The 19,644-nt window shown below is 33.5% G+C and overlaps 2 protein-coding genes and 1 pseudogene across 2 annotated transcripts; 1 reads left to right on the plus strand and 2 right to left on the minus strand.

Annotated features, from left to right (window-relative positions):
• The first annotated feature begins 9,336 nt into the window (after positions 1-9,336).
• Positions 9,337-10,494, plus strand: LOC145566145 (splicing factor SF3a60 homolog pseudogene; annotated as a pseudogene).
• A 1,812-nt stretch (positions 10,495-12,306) lies between these two features.
• LOC145566146 (F-box/kelch-repeat protein At3g23880-like) lies at positions 12,307-13,413 on the minus strand. Its single transcript, XM_081625669.1, has one exon. The coding sequence runs from the start codon at positions 13,411-13,413 to the stop codon at positions 12,307-12,309; it is 1,107 nt and encodes a 368-aa protein (XP_081481795.1).
• Positions 13,414-17,675: 4,262 nt separating this feature from the next.
• Positions 17,676-18,848, minus strand: LOC145566148 (F-box protein CPR1-like). Its single transcript, XM_081625670.1, has one exon. It carries the CDS (start codon positions 18,846-18,848, stop codon positions 17,676-17,678), a length of 1,173 nt encoding a protein of 390 aa, XP_081481796.1.
• Positions 18,849-19,644: the final 796 nt, after the last annotated feature.

Genomic DNA, 19,644 nt, shown 5'->3' on the forward strand with positions numbered 1-19,644 from the left:
ATGTTTAATTAACGGAATGTTTACGGTAGTTAATTAGATGAAAGTACAGGTATATGGTGTACCGTTGATAATTAAAACTTAAGCAGGTAAATCATTGATAAAAGCCCAAACCTGGGGTGTACCAATGATAATTTTCCTTATATAAATATATGATAAAATTTTATAAAAACATTATCTTAGCAATTTCTACAACAATCTTTGACGAGCCATAATTTAATTAAAGCCTTCTGCCCGTCAAAAAAAATAAAAAAAAAATAAAAAAAATAAAAATTAAAGCCTTCTGCACGCTTGCTTAATTTCTCATTGTCAGGTATTTTTATTTATGCTATTTCAATTAATTTGCTTCAATAATATCAGTGTGGTTATATTTAATTTCTACACAATTTTTCGTTCCCTTCCTAATTAATACACCTCCGTCCTCGAAAGAACGATCCATTTGGCCTAATTTTAGTCCCAAAGAGAATGACCCATTTGCATTAAAACACCCACCAATTTGCAACCATATTTGTGTAAAATTAGCTTTCCCATATAAAAATTTGATTTTTCATCTAATTTTATTACTTTCTCTCTCTATTTTTTTACAAACCTAAATTTATATTTTCAATACTTTTACTTCTTTTTTATTTAACTTTCTTAATACCCGCGTAATCAATCCAAATGGGTCGTTCTTTCGGGGACGGAGGGAGTATTAGGACAAAAAGAATTTTTGAGTAATGTTCATGCTTTACTGTAACTCAATTTATTATTTGTCAATTTTGCTATGTAGTGTACTTTATAACATCAACAATCATACAAAACGCATCAAATTTATAACATATAAAACATTACACTACTAAAATTCGGCCAAATTGCGACCGTCTCTGACGGTCGCAGATTATAGTAAAAACGGTCGCAATTAGCAATTGCGACCGTCAACGGTCGTAATTAGCAATTGCGACCGTCAACGGTCGTAAGGTGGTGGTCGTTATTCACGTGGTCGCAAAAAATCATTTTTGCGACCGTTTGACGGTCGCAGATTTTTTGCGACCGTTTTTATTATTTTCAGCGACTGTTTAGAAAAGGGTCGCAAAAATAAAAATTGCGACAGGTAATATCAGCGGTCGCAATTTTGGAATTAGCGACCGCCATAAGCCGTCGCTAAAATTTTTAAAAAAAAAACAAAAAAAAAAGAAAAATCACCTGTAACCACCTCAACCACCACCCACTCACCCTTGACCCCACCGAAACTAGATCCCACCTACCCAAGCCACCACCACTGCCCACCTTAAACAACTACTATTCGCCGCCCTCTACCCACCACCACCTTCGCCCACCTTCAACCATGAATACCCACCACCACCCACCCACCCTTAACCCAAAAAAAACATAAATTTATCAAAAAAAATCAACCCAGAAATTGAACCAACAAAAACATCCAATTAAACCAACAAAAACAACCCATATAATTTCGAACAAATTTACAAAAATCAAACAAAAAATCGAAATAAAATGCACAAAAATTAAATAAAAATCAGCAAAAAAGACGAACACAAATCAAACCCACAAACACTAAGCAAAATTCGAACAAAAATTCAACTCAAAAAAACCCACAACAATTCGAACAATCACACAACTTCGACAAAAATTGAACCACTATTTGAACAAAATCAACAAAAATTCAAACCAAAACTCAAACAAAAACACACAAAAATCGAACCAAAACTCAAACAAAAACACAAACAAAAATCGGAAAAAATTTGAACAATCATGGAAATTAGAGAACAAAATAAAACAACAAAAATATAATAAAAATTCAGAGAAGAAATACATACCTTTCACAAAATTTCTTCCTCTTTAGGTTTATATGGTCAAATTCGACCATAAAAACTCAAGATCTGGAATTTTTATGGTCGAATTTGACCATTAATACCAAACTTTGACGAAAATACAACACTACAATTCATTAGTTGACATAAATACTAAGAAAAAGATAAAATGAAGAAGAAACAAAGATGGAGGAAGGTGAGGAAAGAGAACGAGAAGGAGAAGAGGAAATAGTACGGGAGGAAATTTAGAGAAAGAGAAAGAGAAAGAGAATTAGAGAGAGGAAGAACGTGAGAAGGAAAGAGAGGAGATACGAAAATGAAGGAGTAGCGGCTGTGAAAATATTAGGGTTAGGGTGAGTTTTAATCTCTTTTATACCCTTTTTTTAAAAATAAAAAAAAAAAAAAAAAACACAATTACGACCGTCTCTTTGACATTTACGACCGTCTCAGAGACGGTCGCAGATTTTGACATTTACGACCGTCTCTATGACGGTCGCAGATTATGACGTTTACGACCGTCAGAGACGGTCGCAGATTTTGACATTTACGACCGTCTCTTTGACGGTCGCAGATTATGACGTTTACGACCGTCAGAGACGGTCGCAGATTTTGGCATTTACGACCGTCTCTTTGACGGTCGCAGATTATGACGGTTACGACCGTCAAAGACGGTCGCAGATTTTGACATTTACGACCGTCTCTTTGACGGTCGCAGATTATGACATTTTACGACCGTCTTTGACGGTCGCAAACGGTTTATTTTAATTTGGAATTATTTTTAATTGTTCAAACATCCTAGCGACCGTCTAAAAGGCTAAAAACGGTCGTAAAACGGTCGCAAATTTGCGACCGTGTTCAAAGCAGTCGTAATATTGCGACCGCATAAAAAACGGTCGCAAAATATGAATTTTGCGACCGTTTTTCTGACGGTCGTAAAAAAACGGTCGCAATTTAGCCGAATTTTAGTAGTGTTACGGAGTACAAACTTTTTTTCCTATTGAGATGCCTATAAGATATCTGTAAAGTTTCATTTCAAATTACTAAAATTATAATTTCTACTCGTATAAGATAATTTTTTTACACAATTTCTATATGATATATGGGATATACTTTCGATTATTATAATTTCTATTAGATATATAATTTAAAGTTATAATGAAATATTGAAATTTTATTGAAAGTATAAACTGGTACGTAATACGAGTAGCATTTTTATTCTTTACAAAATATCTCAAATTTCCTCAAAAAAATAATAATAAATAAATAAATAAAAAATAAATAAATAAAAAAATCTCAAATTTCCTTAACAAATTTATCCAAAATTGGATTGCTTACCAACGTGATGTTGGGGTTGCAAAATTTTACAAGATAATAAGAGTAAATCTTATAAAATATTATTTTGATGATAAGGATATTATTATATATAAATATCAGATGAAAAAAGATAAAACAAGAGGGTTGTTAGATATCGCCCTCAAATTTATAACTAACGCCCTCAAAGTAAAATATATTTTACAAATTTACCCTTACATAAAAAAAATGAATTTATTTCCAAACACAATTTAACCCCCCCCCCCCCCCCAAAACCCTCACTCCCTCTTCTCTCTCCTAAAAACATTTTTCTCTCCACACCACCACCACCACCACCACCACTACCACATCCTTTTACCACCCACCACTACCATCACCACCACCTCCTCTTTTAACCACCCACCACCACCACCTCCTTTTACCTCCGATTTCTCAATCTACACAGTTAGCCGCGGAAATAACGAGGAAGAATAAAGGAAAGGCGGTCGCCGGAGATAAGAATTTTTTTAAATTTTTTTATTTTCTGAAATCGGGTTCAAATGCCCAAAAATTTCGACCAATCTAGGCTCAAACGCCCAGTTCGTTCGAATGACCGTATGGTTGTTCGAAATTTCTGGGCGGTTGAGATGAAACGCTTAGAAATTTCGAACAACCATACGGTTGTTCAACGAACTGGGCGTTTGAGCCTAGGTGGTTCGAAAAATATGTGCGGTTCCCCCTTTTGTTTGTTGGAAATTGATTTTTAATTAAATGGTTTTTACTGTTGTTTGATATATATAATGTCTACTGGGATCTATGATGATATATGAATTAATCTATTATGTAAATTAAGGGTAGACTCAGAAATATCTGGACAAACTAACGAATTAATCTATGATGTAAATCATGTGATTAATCTATGATGTTAATCTTGGTAGTATCGTCATATACGAATTAATCATAACTAGGTGTTAGTTATGATTATGTTTGATATTGAATTATATTAAGCACTAAATCTATTGTTGTTTGAGATTAATTCATTGTGTTGTATATATATAAGCTGGGATTGAATGTTGATTTGTATCACCCCTTGATAGTGTATGTCAATCTGGAAAAAGCTTGAACCTTTGGAGACCTATGTGCCTATTATTATTGTTATTATAAATCTTAATTCTTGGGTATAATTCCATTTCTATAATGTAATTTTCGTTGTAATTCTGACCGACGAATTGAACAATAAACAAGAAGAGAACAATTCTCTAAAATTTGCCCGTGTGTATGTAAAGGTAGCAGGCACGAACAAAAAGAGATCATTGGTGGTCGTTACCCACTAGAGAGAACGGTTAAATTTTTTGTGTACGGTAAGAGTGTTAAGTTGAGGTAAAATTAATTATTTTTTATAATTGTTATTATAAGGATAAGTATGTAATTTTACATCATTCTGCGGACGTTAGTTAGATATTTGAGGGCGACGTTTAGCTTTCCACTGATTAAATTAGCATTAGGATAAGCACAATATTTATGTAAAGTATCCTAAATTCCTAACCATATTAGTCTATGTATACGCTTGTTAGGCGTGTGACAATTTAGGAGGAGTCTTTCTTATTATGTATAGTAAAGTATATTATTATAATTTATAAATACAATTAATTACAATTTACAAAGGCTTAGCAATTTATTTTTGTAGGAAATTTAACATGGAGAGCAAGAAGATGACGATGTTGGACGAGCAGTTAGTTGCCAAAGAAACTAATGACATACCAATAGAATTACTAAGGGCTGAGATCTTCGCAAGGCTACCGGTGAAAACCCTACTACAAATACGGTGTGTTTGTAAGCTTTGGTGCTCAATAATCGATTACCAAGAATTTATACTTAATTCAAAAATTCGTAAAAGCCCTCTTCTACTCTACATTGATTCGGTAGACCACGATTGGACCGGTCAATATACAGTACGAGTTACTCTTCGAAGCATCGATACATTTGAGATAATCAATCATCTTTGTACAATAAATGGGAAATGTAGCTTTTTTGGAACCTGTAATGGGTTAATGTTAATGTTAATGTATCATCGTGACGAGAGTATTTTGAGGATATGGAACCCTTCTATTCAAAAGTCCTTATTACTTCCCCGGTGTCCTTTTAAAATTTATCCATATTTTCAATTTGAAACATTTTTGCTGGGATATCCTTCTTCTGACGATGGTGGCTGCCTTTCAATGGCATCCTCTTGGTGGAGCTTATTATGTTTTAATGACAATTTATTCATCTCGGGATCATAGGTGGAGTTCTATAATAATAAGGAATGATGTCCACGTCCCACCATCTCTAAACGAACGTGTATTCTATCAAGGGGCTTGGTACTGGCTTACGGAAACTCATCTCGTCTCATTTGATTTTGATTCTGAGGATTTTATCTTTGTGGAGTTGCCGGTGGATGTCAAGCAAGGAGTAGTCACTAGGTTTATTTTTCTTTTTTGTAAGAAACTAGCCGTTTTGAGTGTGTCTTCTAAAAGTTTCAGTGTATGGGTTATGGATAAGGATAGCAAAAAGAAGTCGCCGTGGAGGCCATGGTTTTCAAGAGATTCAACTCATGAGGCATTAGATGCAACTTGCCGGCGTTTGTCAGATATACATTCAAGGATTTTCTAAAATGAACGGGACAGTGATACATTTATCTTTCAGACTTACAAGAAAGTGTTTTCTTACACATTTTCTACCCAGCAAGTACAAGTTTTGAGAACACCCTATGATAGTGTAGTAACTCTAGATGATTATGCAGAGAGCTTGGTGTTGCACAAAGAAACTGACGGTCACATTTTGAAATTTGATCCTTCCCAACATATGGATTTGCATGAAAATAAGGTATTTATTCGCAAGGACGGAGGAATGGGAAGAGTTTTTTTGGATGAGCTTGATTGATCTTCTGCATGACAAGAAGATTGTAGCCTGGCCAACTTTATTTCCACTTCAATCATATTATATCTTATGACATATTCATATAAATGTTTTGTAATATTAAAATTTTCTAGATAATTTTGTGTCTAGCTAGTAGGTTAGAAAAGTATAAAGATCAAATTAGCTAACTCTCACTTGATTCCCTAGCTATTGGTTCCTTAGTATTTTGTTTATTAGATAATGTGACTGATATATATAAATATGTTGCCCATATGCCATCTAAGTTGCAATTCTAGACATACTCCGTATCAATTTCTGACAATTCCGTCAAGTAACTTAATTTAATTTGTATTTAAAAGCCAATTTTAATCAGATTAATTAGACATATAATCTGACAATCATTGAGTGACAAATAATGCCTTTTTTAGATATAACTAAATAAATTTTGGGTGCTGATATTGGCAAGGCAAAAAAATCACTTTCAAGGCTAAATTATCTACTATTGCTTGTAATCTAAAAGAATCTATAAATATCAAACTTATTTATTCAATAAAATATTTTGTAATCTTTTAATAGTCTTTTATTGCTAATAATCTTGTATTACCTATAATTGATCATCCTGTCAGAAAAAAAAAAACACGCACCTCACGTGTTGGTTAGATTGATTGTTTTTAGTGTCTTACGGATATCATGTAAGTGGCTATTTAATGATATACAAATTAAGCTTTAAAAAACAAAAACATTGAGAAACTACTACTCCGTATTTGTTCAAAAAAAAAAAAAAAAAAAACTACGTATTTGGCTATGGATATTGATCGTATGATGTAGAACTCCTTGGACATATGATATATTTCTTCGAAGAATGATGACTAGCTGGTTTGCCTATTAATGTTTATCGTCTTTAGAATGAGAAAGATTTGAATTGAAATATTTAGCTACTAAATTATAGTAACAAAATATTACAAAACATTATTGGGAATATAAGATTATTAAAAGATTACAAAATTAATGAGTTTGACATTTATAAATCGATTCTCATAGATTACGGGCAGTAGTAGATAATTTAGCCTTGAAAGTGACTTTTTTGCCTTGGCAATATCAACACCCTAAATTTTTATATCATACATTTTACCTTTGTCATAGATAGTTTTAAAGAAGAAATTGTTACAAATACAGTTAGCACAATAAAAACTAAGCTCATTTAGCAAGGCTTATTTGACTATTCAGGGAAAAGTTAGAACTGGGGGTAACTACAATTTTTGTGGATATTCAGGAGTGATAATTATTTTTTCTAGTGACCGGTCCTATTATTTGGGGTAACTACAATTCTAGTGATACATTTTTCTTTCATATCAGGTCAGCGAGAAAGTTTTGGGAAATGATTTTTGCACTCTTAATTGATTTTAACACATCCCTATGTGAGAGCACAGTTTTTTATACTCTTCTCCCATAGGGGTGTACCAAAATCAATTCAGGGTGTGCCAAAATCAATTTTCGAATTTTACTTCGTATTTCGTATTATTATAAATTATACTTTCTGTAAGATTAAATTTTTTGTGACGCAATTTCTATGAAGTATAAAATATATACTCCATATACGATATACTTTTGATTATTATATAATTTAAAGTTATAATTCAGGGAGGAAGTCTCTATTAACAATTTATGAACAATTTTGCAATGACTACAACAATATTGTAGCCATTGTAATCTTTCAATTTGGATCTTTAAAATGTGTTACTTTATAAAATCTTGACCATTCATGAAGTTGACTATTTTTTTTAAGAAAGTTGACTAAATAATTAATACAAACAATAAATGTATTTTATTTGAAATAAAATTAGTGGTAATAATTAATCGATTACTTAAAAAAAAAAAAAAGCCTTAAAAGTTTATATCCCAACCCTTTCTTCCATATTCATTCCTTTGATTCCTAATTTGGAGTTCCGTTGGATTTATTTGTACAATATGATTATAGGGAGTTGTTAATAATGGAGGATAAAAGATCTAATATTCCTATTCTTGATTTTTTTTATGCAAATATTCCTATTCTTGATTTTTTTTATGCAAATATTCATATTCTTGATTGTTGGAATATGACTCGAGAATCAATCGAGGCTTGGCATATAAGCTAAGGGGATGAATTACTTGTGCTAAGCCAGCAGCTTTGGATGGGTCAACTTCAAATGGGCATATCTCTCAAACTACTTAGAGTTTTGAGATGATTCAAGTTGCAGGTGAAACCTTGTTTCAAGAGCTTTCCAACGATAGATCATAAACTTAATTCCAATGAGAAACGAGGAAGTTATAGCTGTTTTACTACGAGCTATCTGTGCTGACCCGAACAGGGGATGCACGTCCGTGCAATTGCAGTTCTAGACGAGTGGTAGCTATTGGAATGATTTATCTAAGCTAGCATGTCCGTGCCATATTTGGCACATCCGTGCCTACTTGATGCCCTGTCCAAATCTATCAAGGGTATAATTATCTATTAAGGGTTATATTGTTCATTATCCCCAACTTGAGTGAAACACAATTAGAGCTAGGGTTCTTGTTCTTGAAATCCTTGTGCTTTAGAGTGGAAATTAGTGAGAGATTACTCTTGTAAACACTAATTAAAATCAATACAAACATTCTCCTTGTTCTTGAAATTAGTGAGAGATTACTCTTGTAAACACTAATTGAAATCAATACAAACTCAACCTTACCTGATCTGTACTTGTAACATTTATGTATCTATTAGAAATTACATACTCGTATCAAAAATACAATCAAACTCATCACTAATTAAACACTCTAAGGCTTTCCTACCTTTTTCTACTTACCGTGGAAGGTGGCGTTTGTGGTTTTTATGCTCTCATCACTTGTTATCTTGTTTCCTAGTCTTGTATTGTTAGTAAAATGAATTTTTTTAATTTTACTTATTTCCCAAGTCTTTGCACTTGTATGTAATAGTTGGAACACGTTTTCTCCTCAAGTTTAATAAAGTCATCCATGGAAAAAATTTCCAAAATTTTATCAGGAAATGAGATAAAAATGAAATAAAATAAAATAAGGATTAAAATAGCATTAAGATAAACGGAGTATCTATGTAAAGTATCTTAACCTTCCTGTTTTATGCTTGTTATAGTCATGTGTATTATAAATACAATAATTTAATTGCAATTTACAAACGCTAACCACTTAATTCCTTCTTTAATTTGTAGAGAGTACGTTTTACATGGAGAGCAAAAACATGGTGTTTAAGGTGTTCAATGAGATGCTAAACACGATACGAGAGGCTAGCTGACGAAACCCCGAGCTGCCTTCCAAGGTTGTTCGTGATGGAGAGCATTACGAGAAGATGCTAGCTGAGTTACAAATCCCAAATATTTCCTTCAGTTGCGAAGAGGGATTCGGGAGGTATTTAGATTTGAATGAAATTTATAACATGTGTATCAATTCTAAATTTGGTTTGTGTTTTACTTCCTATGCTGATTTTATTGATAAATTTCCTGCGATTGATTTGATTACTGCAAAATACAAGGCTACTCGACACTACAAGGAGTACATCGAGGGTGTTCTTAATTACTTGATTTCGTTCTTGGAACGAGCAAAGCCTTTGATGTTCTTGGACAGGATTTTCAAGAATCTTGAGTCTGAATTTGAGGAGAGTTGGACGGTTGATAGAGGGAAAAAACGGCCTAGGACAACGAGTATCGATGATGTGAACAAGTGGCTCGATGAATATAGCACTGTCGAGAGTCTAATTGAGTTAGGATCGATGAAACTTAACGAGGCGTTAAACGCCTTGGGGCTTAAGTCAGGGGGTACTATGCACCAAAGGGCGGAGAGGCTTCTCCTTGCGAAGAATACCCCCCTCGAAAGGATGGATCGAAAGCACTTAAAGAAGGAAAAAGGCGATGATGAACTTGATTGTTGTAAGGAAATTGCTCTCATTGAAGCAAAAGTGAAGAACTTGTGTGAAATTCTGAAAGAGACTCTTGAGCGGACTAAGGAACGCGTTAAGAACAGGCAGGGGATGAGTTATGATGAGCTCGTTCGTGATCGTGAAGCTGATAATGAGATAGTTGCACTCGACATAGAAAGCGATGGAGAAGAGGACGACAAAAGAAACAAAAATAATCCGCTCAAATTGCCAATAGGTTCGGATGGGAAGCCTATACCGTACTGGTTATACAAGCTTTACGGTCTTCACCAAGAATTCAAGTGCGAAATATGTGGGAACTACACTTACAAGGGCCGAAGGGCCTTTGAAAAGCACTTCAATGAAGCGCGTCACCAGCATGGTATGCATTGCTTGGGTATCCCTAACACCAAGAGCTTTCATGAGATCACTCGAATCGATGATGCCAAGGAGCTGTGGCAGCAAATTCAACAAAGGCAAGAGTCTTTCTTATGGCAGCCTGATGTTGAGGAATATGAAGATGCCGAGGGTAACGTTTACAACAAGAAGACCTACGACGATCTTGTTAGGCAGGGTGTTATACAGCTAGTGTGATTGAACCTCTTATGGTATATATAAGATTAATTAGCTTGAGTCTGAAGTTATCTTATGTCTGCATTTATTCTTAATTGGTTTCTAAGTAGTAGGAGAAAGCTCTAAATTCCATGGTTAGACACCTACTGAATTTGAATGTAATTTCGGCTAAAGCTTGTGTTTATAGATCAAAATTTAAGTTGTACAAACTTTATAAAATTGTAGTAATATGCAATCAAAATTATTTACTGCTATTATTGAAAAACCAAAAACTTATTAATTTCAATCGAATTGAATCATAACTACAGGTGTGACCCAATATTTATCAGGATTTCAATTACTAGACGGTCCAAGTAGGACCATTGCGAGCTATGTTGGTAATTAGAATGGTTTTGAGAACACATTTAAACAAATAGTTAATTTCTTATTTCTCAATCAAATAACACAGTCACACATATAGGTCCTGTCCAGTTCACCTTTGGTTAATCAGGGCTACCTAAGTTTATTTTATTACTAAAATAAGTTTTAATAAAGGCTAATAAGTTCAGATAAGATCAGATTATTTAAGATAAGTTTAGATTAGTAAAAATCGGTGAATAAAACGCACCATAACACCCCCAAATAAAAAACAATTATTTACTGCTATTGTTGAAAAACCAAAAACTTAGGGTTCGTTTGGCATCACTGTGGTTTTCTGTTTTTTGGTTTTTTGTTTTTTAAAATCATATGATATATGTGACATAACGAATAAAAAATTAGTCAAACTTATTAAAACCATGATAATTATGAAAACTGACAACAAAAAAGTGGAAACACCTTTTTCTTGTTTCCTGTTTTTGGTTTTTTGTTTTCAAAAAAACTGGAAACTGAAAACAAAAAACAATGCCAAACAAGTCCTTATTAATTTCAATCGAATTGAATCATAACTACAGGTGTGACCCAATATATATCAGGATTTCAATTACTAGACGGTCCCAGTTTATGTTGGTAATTTGTTTAAAAAGTAGTGAAAGTTTTTACTAGAATGGTTTTGAGAACACATTTAAAGAAATGGTTTGATTTCTTATTTCTCAATAAAAAAAAAAAAAAAAAGATTGTTAAGTAGCTAGATTATCTTGTGCATATTTTTATCTAGATAGTTTCCTTATATCTAGGCTATTTACTATTTATGCTCTTGTATTTTGTATATATTCTCACCTAATGAGAAAGCAACAATTCTAACTTTTTTAAAACCTCTTCACATTTCACTTAAAAATGGTACTCTATAAAATGCATATCTATATCGATCTTAATTGAAAAGGCAGTGCCATTAAGTAGTGATCTAAGCAATAACTTACCATCAATTAGCGTAGCATGTTCGTAGCCAAGCTGAAGAATAAATAGCAACTCCTACAACGTACAATACTGCAAAGATAGATAATTTGCAATAAGAACCAAGGTCGAGCAACTTCACAGTTCCTATATAGGCATATTGCACACAAAATAGGAGCAACAATAGTTTAAATATAACTCAATAAAGACATACGGAGTACATACTGTCACACAGTGAAAAAAAATTTAAACTCAAATGAATGTAGCTTCGTTAAACTACACTAATAAAAAATGATAAATTAGCTAGCTATATAGACCATGTGAATATATGTTTGGACTTGTTAAACCCAATGATAGAGTATAAAAACATATTCTCGGGCCTCATCCATCATCTTAAGCTTTTGGTTGAGTCGGCCCACTAACACCCAAAAAAATTACCGATTCACACTATTCTCCTTCTTTGTGGATCGGTTAAATTAAAATCATTTCTTGATTCATCCGATTCTTTTTGTGGAAAGGATGTCAAAGTCTGCCCTTCGATCCTTTCCTCATCACCAAGCTCTCCACATACGTATCAAAATATACGCAATAACCTTGTGAAGAATTCCTTAAGTTATGTATTTGATGATTCGTGAAATTATAAGATATCATGCTCACTGAGTGATCCATCAAAAGTACGTTTTTGTTGTAAACATAAAGAATCCTTGTAGGAGAAATCTCAGAACAACTCTTGCTTCCATCCACGGAAAGCCAAAGCCTCAATGCCTCCTTTGCACCATCCTTTTCCAGTATCCATATACGAGTGGGAGTACTTTGCGAAGATAAACTGCAAACTGCTATTGAGTCACCGAGGAGGAAAGCATAGCTCCTACCGTTAATGAGTTTAATCCGAGAATCCGGAATTTCCAAGAAGGTAAGTTCCACAGTATCAAAGTCAAATCGAAAAAGAACTTCAGATGAATAATTAACTCCAACCCAGTATAAAGCCCCTTGATAGAAAACACCCCTTCTTTGCATATTATCAAAACATGAGCTTGCGACAACGATCCCGGAATCAGTTTTTGTCTTCCAACTATGGTCGTTGAGCGAATATACAGCAATGGGTACTTCTAATAGTGCCTTTGAATAACTTTTTATTATAAAAGCGACCACTTTATAATCATTACAAGAAGGAGCATATCCAAGAGCAAATCTTGCGGAGACCCAAGGGCAAAGAGGAAGAATCAAAGACTTCCTAATAGACGGATTCCACAGTCTCAAGGGAGTTCGAGGGCACGGGTAGGACAGGTACAGCGGTCTCACCAACATCAACCCATTACAACAACCATAGAGAGAGTAAAATATACAAGTTTCATATAATTGAGCACTTTCATTTAAGGGGCCTATACCACTAGTACAATATATTGTATAAGTTCTTGATCGTTTGCCAATACAAGTCTCTTGCACTAATATATGATTTTTATTAGTATTGTAAACTTTAAGATGCATATTGATGAAATCTGACGAATCGATCATAGATCTCCAAGCTTTACAAACACATCTGAATCTAAGAAGGGTTTTCGCCGGCAGCATCGCCAATATCGCTCTTATTAGATCCCATGGCAAGTAATTGTGCTCTGATAAATCCATCAATCACCCTCACTCACAATGAAAATTTAGCAAATTTTTTGTAGCAATAAAGCTCTATAACCTTGGCAATCTTATAGCCTCGCTCGTTTAAAAAAGATATAAATACTCAATATTTGCAAATAACTATAAGCAATTGTACTCAATCTTTTAACATTGACTTTTTATTTATTTATTTATTTATTATTATTATTATTATTATTATTATATACTAAACTTCCACACAAATTACAGGCTTGCCAAAAAAATATAATCGACTTTTTATTAGGCTTCCCATAATATATGGTTACCTAAAACTCTTCTTCCTTACCAAAAAAATAAATGGATATATCTTTAATTAAATAGATACGGAGTATATGAATAAACAAAATAATTTACAAGGCTCGCCAAAAATTTAGGAACCTTTATATTTCATATACTTCCTCCATCTCAATTTATTTGACCTATAGTCCCATGACACACAATTTAAGGAGTTAATTAAAGAAAACAAACGATATTTTTAATACAATAAAATAAAACCACCAATAAAAGGGATAAATTGGGGTTTCATGACATTAATTTTTTTTTTATTTAGCTTATATTTATCTTCTTTAATCTCTTCCTTAAATTGAGTGTCAAAAGGCTATAGGTCAAGTAAATAGGAAAGAATAATCACCTTAATAGGGTGACTACTGACTACTGCTTTTAAAACCCCTAAATAAATCTAGAATACAAAGAGACACAAACCCTCTTGCACAACTAGATGTGCACGGCCGACAGTAATTTTTTGCTACGACACGACTGTGCTAAGGTAAATTTAGTAATCTACAATTCTAGCTTATTATAGGTTATTAAGTTATAGGTTATGCATGGAAAACTCTTAAACACAACTTTCTTCTCCAAGTGGTCGCACATTTGACAACTTTGTCCCTAAATCACCAAAACTTGACCAAAGACCTCTAACTCTCCAAGCATTACTGGGGAAATTACTCAAGACATAGGATAGTCAAACTCAAGAGTTGACCAACCAAGAATCCTTTTACAAAAGCTTCAGAATCATCCATGAAACTGACTCTTTATGACATTTTTTCCACATCAACCAAGTCTAATGCTCCCACATCAGTTCCCTTTCTTTGGGGTTAATGATCTCAAAACATATTGAACCAATATAATTTGAAGTGTACTTATAAATTACATTAACACAAGTACATTAACGACAAATGTTTTGCACTTACTAATAAACAGTCTAGCATAGTTGCATGTACTTGGACTGAACTGGTACAGGCCATACATTTATCAGCCAAGTATGACAGTCTTACATATGAGTTTTATGCATACATTCAAGATCTTACATGTGAGCTTAAACACGCACCAGTAAATTACACCATGGTCTGCAGTAGCAACAGAAAAAATTAAACTGAGCATTTAGCAACTTCAGCCAGCGGGCGCTACTAGTATGCATCTCTGTAAAGAGCAAATAATCCAGTCAGTATCAAATTTTATAGTGTCCCTCCCCACTATAAGGTTATGACAATTTGTTCAAAAAAAAATAAAAAAGTCTGACAATTAAATTGGTTTAAATGCAAATATTAAATGACAAAAGTAACAAAGAAAATCTGATAGCAAGCCATAAGCTCCATAATTATTACAAAGCTTCATCCTTATACCAATAACATTAGCACTTGAACAAACAACTATACAAGGCTAATAATCATGCAGATTTGCAATATTTTTTTATATAGGTAAGAAAAAGAAAACATTCGGAAACCCTTCTCACCAGGAAAATACAGATTTGCAACCATATCTAGTATAAGAGTAGCATTCATTATACCTAAAAATTTTACTAGAGAAAACCAACAAATCAAGTCGAACAAAGAAGAATGTATACATATATATAGTGTATTTGTGCCTTACAAATCACATTCCCCTTAACTGTATCTCATAAATAAATAGGGAAGAAATCACAAATTCCAAAGAAATTTTCATTCAGTGCATAATTTAAATCGTAGAAGTGTAAAACCCAACAGATTAGAAAATGAAAAAGTGTTGAATCCCGATTTAGAGGATGTGCAAAACAATACATGGAACATAACTTGAGTCAGAATTTATTGTATGAGACAGAAATGTAATGTAATCCGAAGGAAAAACAACATTAAGTTTCCTTGAGTGATGCATGTCATGAATAGCTAAACATTAAAGCAAGTGTAATTACAGCAGGGTAAGCTATAAAATGAGAAGTGCAAGAGGTACCTAGTTAAGTGCATCTGCATTTCTTATAAGTTTTAGGTCTAATATTCATTTAGTTTTCTGGGAAGTATGTCAAAGTCTACCCTTCAGATACTTTATACAACACCAATCTATCCACACAAGTAAGAAATGAGATCTACTAAAGATTTCTGTTTCCCCAAATGACTCCACTCTATTGTAAGCTTCAGGGGGAAAAAAAGTGTATGGTAGAAACTAGCAATCACCTAGAATCTCGACATAGACATAGCCCCATTGATCCTCTCCATCCTCCTTAAGAAGACACAATGAAAACTATTAATGAATCACAAGGAAGAAGAACAGTGAATGAAAAAGACAATGAGGAAGCAGCAAGGACTTTACCATGCAGGGGTTCTACACTTGTCTCATCCTCTCAGAGTCTCGGGTGGGCTTCTTTATAGGCATCAGTACAAAAGAGTGCCAACAAAAAAAGTATGAAAATATGAATTATAGACTATTCAGAATATGAGCAGCTTTCATATGCACAGCTTAAACATTCAATGGCCAGCAGATGTGTTTTCGTTAAGTTTTAATGCACAGAAATGTAACTAAGAAATCAATTACAGTCTAGAGAAATTCGTGTTTTACACACAAACACTAGAATCTTTCAGTGGCAACCCTGACATACCTCCCTCCAAAACTTCATGGATTTACATGTCTCCCAAAAAGTATTCATCAAGCTTCCTCTTCCAGTTACTTGTTGTGACTACTAGACTATTATGAAAATATTTGGGATCTGCTTATGGTGGTGAAGTGTTGCTATTTTCACGTTTCTCATTTTGGTATGGAGATAATCATATTTAGAACTTGAAAGCCTTCAACAGAGAGTCAAAGCTTAAGACTAAATCCGCAAATAATTAAGATCTTATATAGAACCTGTGTATCTAAGATACACCAGGGGTTTTCATTCACTCATAATACTCCAAAGCACTATTTGCTAGATGGGTGATCAAGACTCCACGGTCAAGACTGATGCTTCACTTATAGGTGAGCATCCAACACTGCCTCAGGAATGTGCTAAAGCAAACTTCTTACTTGTATCATACTTAACATCTCACTAGCATTATTCTTATTGACTCAGACTTTGGTATTGATTTTACAGCACAAACCTCCCACGTTCAATTTCTAGTAATTTGGATCATATTTACATTGAGAATGCTAACACCAAGTCACCAACCTTATTTTCAAGACAGGGATAGACAAATGATGACAAAACTAATTACCATTTTACCCTATGTCACATCATTAGCCCTGCCAACACTATAAATAAACAAAAAAAAAAAAAAAAAAAAGTAATTTTAAGTCACGTGGGTAGCTTAACGCCAAAAAAGAAGGTCAACAAGGGATATCCGGCAAAGGGCCGGGTAGCAACTTACAATATTTTGGGTTTAAAATGGCAGTTAACTACAACATGTTTTTATTAGGTAATTTTCACAAAATATCAACTTTATAAAGCAGTTTCTTACAAAGATAATCCTATTCCAAATAATTTCTTTATTTAATTGATTTCGATTTATTTTTTTCATTGACAAAATTAACTTAACTACTTACTTGGAGAGGATGAGTAGATTTTGGAAGGGCATATAGGATAGACCACATTATAGAGGGAGTAATTATTCATTTGTTCAACTTTGGTGATGGATTAGAAATTGTTTTGTGTTTAAAGGTAAAGGGAATACAACTTCATTCAATGATGATTAATAGTATGCTTGAAGAAATTTCCACTTATTAACCTTTTTTCTTTATTTAGTTTACACATTTAACTACACCATCATCAGGTAAATGTGATAAAAGATTAGTTATATGATCCTATATAAAGACAAGTTCAAGAAATATCTATATAAAACAACAAAAGCAAGTCTTCCTGAACAATGCATTTTAAAGTATGACAAGAAACAATTAATATATCATAATGTGTATTTGACATATTTTAGAAGATGTAAGTGGGAAAAATCACACGATTAAGAGCAAGCATTACCTGTGACCTTCCAGAATCAGCCATTATCAACCCTCCATCAATTTCATAGGAATGATGTGATAGTCTCACCAAAACCTTTGTGCAAAACCAAGCTTTCTACATAAGTCTGGAAAGAATTCCGGAAATTCATCATATCTTTTATTTTCAGAGTTCGTATTTGGTTGCTTGCAATGTCATAGGACATCGTAGCAAGATTGTTGTTCAACAAAAACGTATTGCTATTTTTACCATAGACAACATTTGAACATTCAAACAACTTGGAAGCATTTAAATGCAGCTCTCCCTTAAACCATAGCCTCCATGGATTCTCTCCACCATCCTTTTTCAAAACCCATATGCAGATACTCTCAGAGGACATCATAAAAACTGCTAAGGACTCACCATGGGCAAAAATAAGCCTATGAGTGCTTTCTTTCACAGCATCAGGCAGTTGCATAACACTAAATTCTTCGACATCAAAGTCATACAAGTAGAGCTTCATATAAGCTCCGGGTTTTCTGTGCAAATCATTATCAACCCAATATACAACTCCTCCACAACAAACTAACCCTCCTTCAGGGCTTAACCATGATATAGCCCACTTCGACTCACTCACCGGATTCGGTTTAACCCTCCAAAGGTGATCAGCGAGTGAGTACACAGCAATATAGGCCTTATCATCACTAAACCTAGGAATATTAGTCTTAACAGCAAGCACCTTATAATCATTACTAGAAGGGGAAAATCCTAAAGTATAAGTTACACAACAACGACGAATTCTACTCCAACGAAGCTTAATAGGACAATCGGGAAGAAACAATGATTTTCTTATAGAAGGGTTCCACAATCGAACCGCATTCGCACCGTATTTCAACAAAATCAACCCATTACAATTTCCAGAAATTGAATATGGTTCAGGCAATTCAGCAAGATCTGCAACCTTATTCAATGTGTCACTACTACGAATTGTGAAAAAACATCCAACGTCTACAATTCTTTGAATCGCTATCAGATGATCAGTATTTTTTTGGGAATAATTGTAATTGTAACAATTAAGATGCAAAGGAATGAATTTTGAGGAATCAATGAAAGAACACCAAGTTCTACAAACAGACCTGAATTTCAAAAGGGTTTTTGAAGGTAGCCATGCCAAGATCTCCAACAATAATTCCGGCGGCAAATGGATGTCCTCCGGCAATCTGTCGACCCGTGAGAGTTCCCTCTCCATACGACTCATTTCGGCAATTGAACTCATAATTAAGCAAAAGAGATGATGATCTGAGAGTGAATTGCAGAGTTGGTACTCTTTGGTATAAAAGGGGGAAATTTTTTCTATCCGTTATCTTTTGGGGGCAGTTTCATCTATTCATTTGACTATTTGAGTCTATAAGTTACTAATTGACCCAAAGTTTGGTTTACTTCCCAAAGCAAACGGCCAATTAGCTAATCCTTTCGTCTCTATTTTTTCGCCTCATTGTCAAAATATGGGTTAAACTTTACCAACTTTGACCATAAATTTTCATGTTCAACAAAAGGAAATATAGTCAGGTGCAATCTTGTTTGATTCATTTCATTGTAAATTTAATTAATGTCAACTTTTTATAATTTTTATGCGTTGAAAATGGAGATATAAACATTTTAACACGTGTTTTAAAGACCGTACAAAGTCAAATGGGGTAAAAGTAAAGGGATAGATGGAGTACAATACAACGACATATTGATATTAAAATTAGCAAAATGTGACAAATTGGTATAAATATTAATTGGCAGATTAGTATGAAGTATAAAAATTACTCCCTTCGTTTCATAATATTAGTCCCATATGGAATCAATCATCTAAAATAAGAAAAGAAATATATTTGGAATCTAACATTAAAGTACAACATAATTCATAATTAGTTTAACTTATTTAACTTTTTGATTTTTTATTAGGAAAGCGCAAGTCATAATTGCATAATTTAAGGTAAAGATTTCCTTAGTTAGAGTCATGTCATCAATCCACAACCAATTAATTCCAAAAAAATCAAGTTATA

Source organism: Chenopodium album, chromosome 11 (genome assembly GCF_948465745.1).
Source record: "Chenopodium album chromosome 11, dcCheAlbu1.1, whole genome shotgun sequence".
Taxonomy (NCBI): Eukaryota; Viridiplantae; Streptophyta; class Magnoliopsida; order Caryophyllales; family Amaranthaceae; genus Chenopodium; species Chenopodium album.

Excerpts from the sequence above, each read along its gene's own strand:
- LOC145566146 (XM_081625669.1), bottom strand. The coding sequence starts at position 13,413 with ATGGATTTATCAGAGCACAATTACTTGCCATGGGATCTAATAAGAGCG.
- LOC145566148 (XM_081625670.1), bottom strand. The coding sequence starts at position 18,848 with ATGAGTCGTATGGAGAGGGAACTCTCACGGGTCGACAGATTGCCGGAG.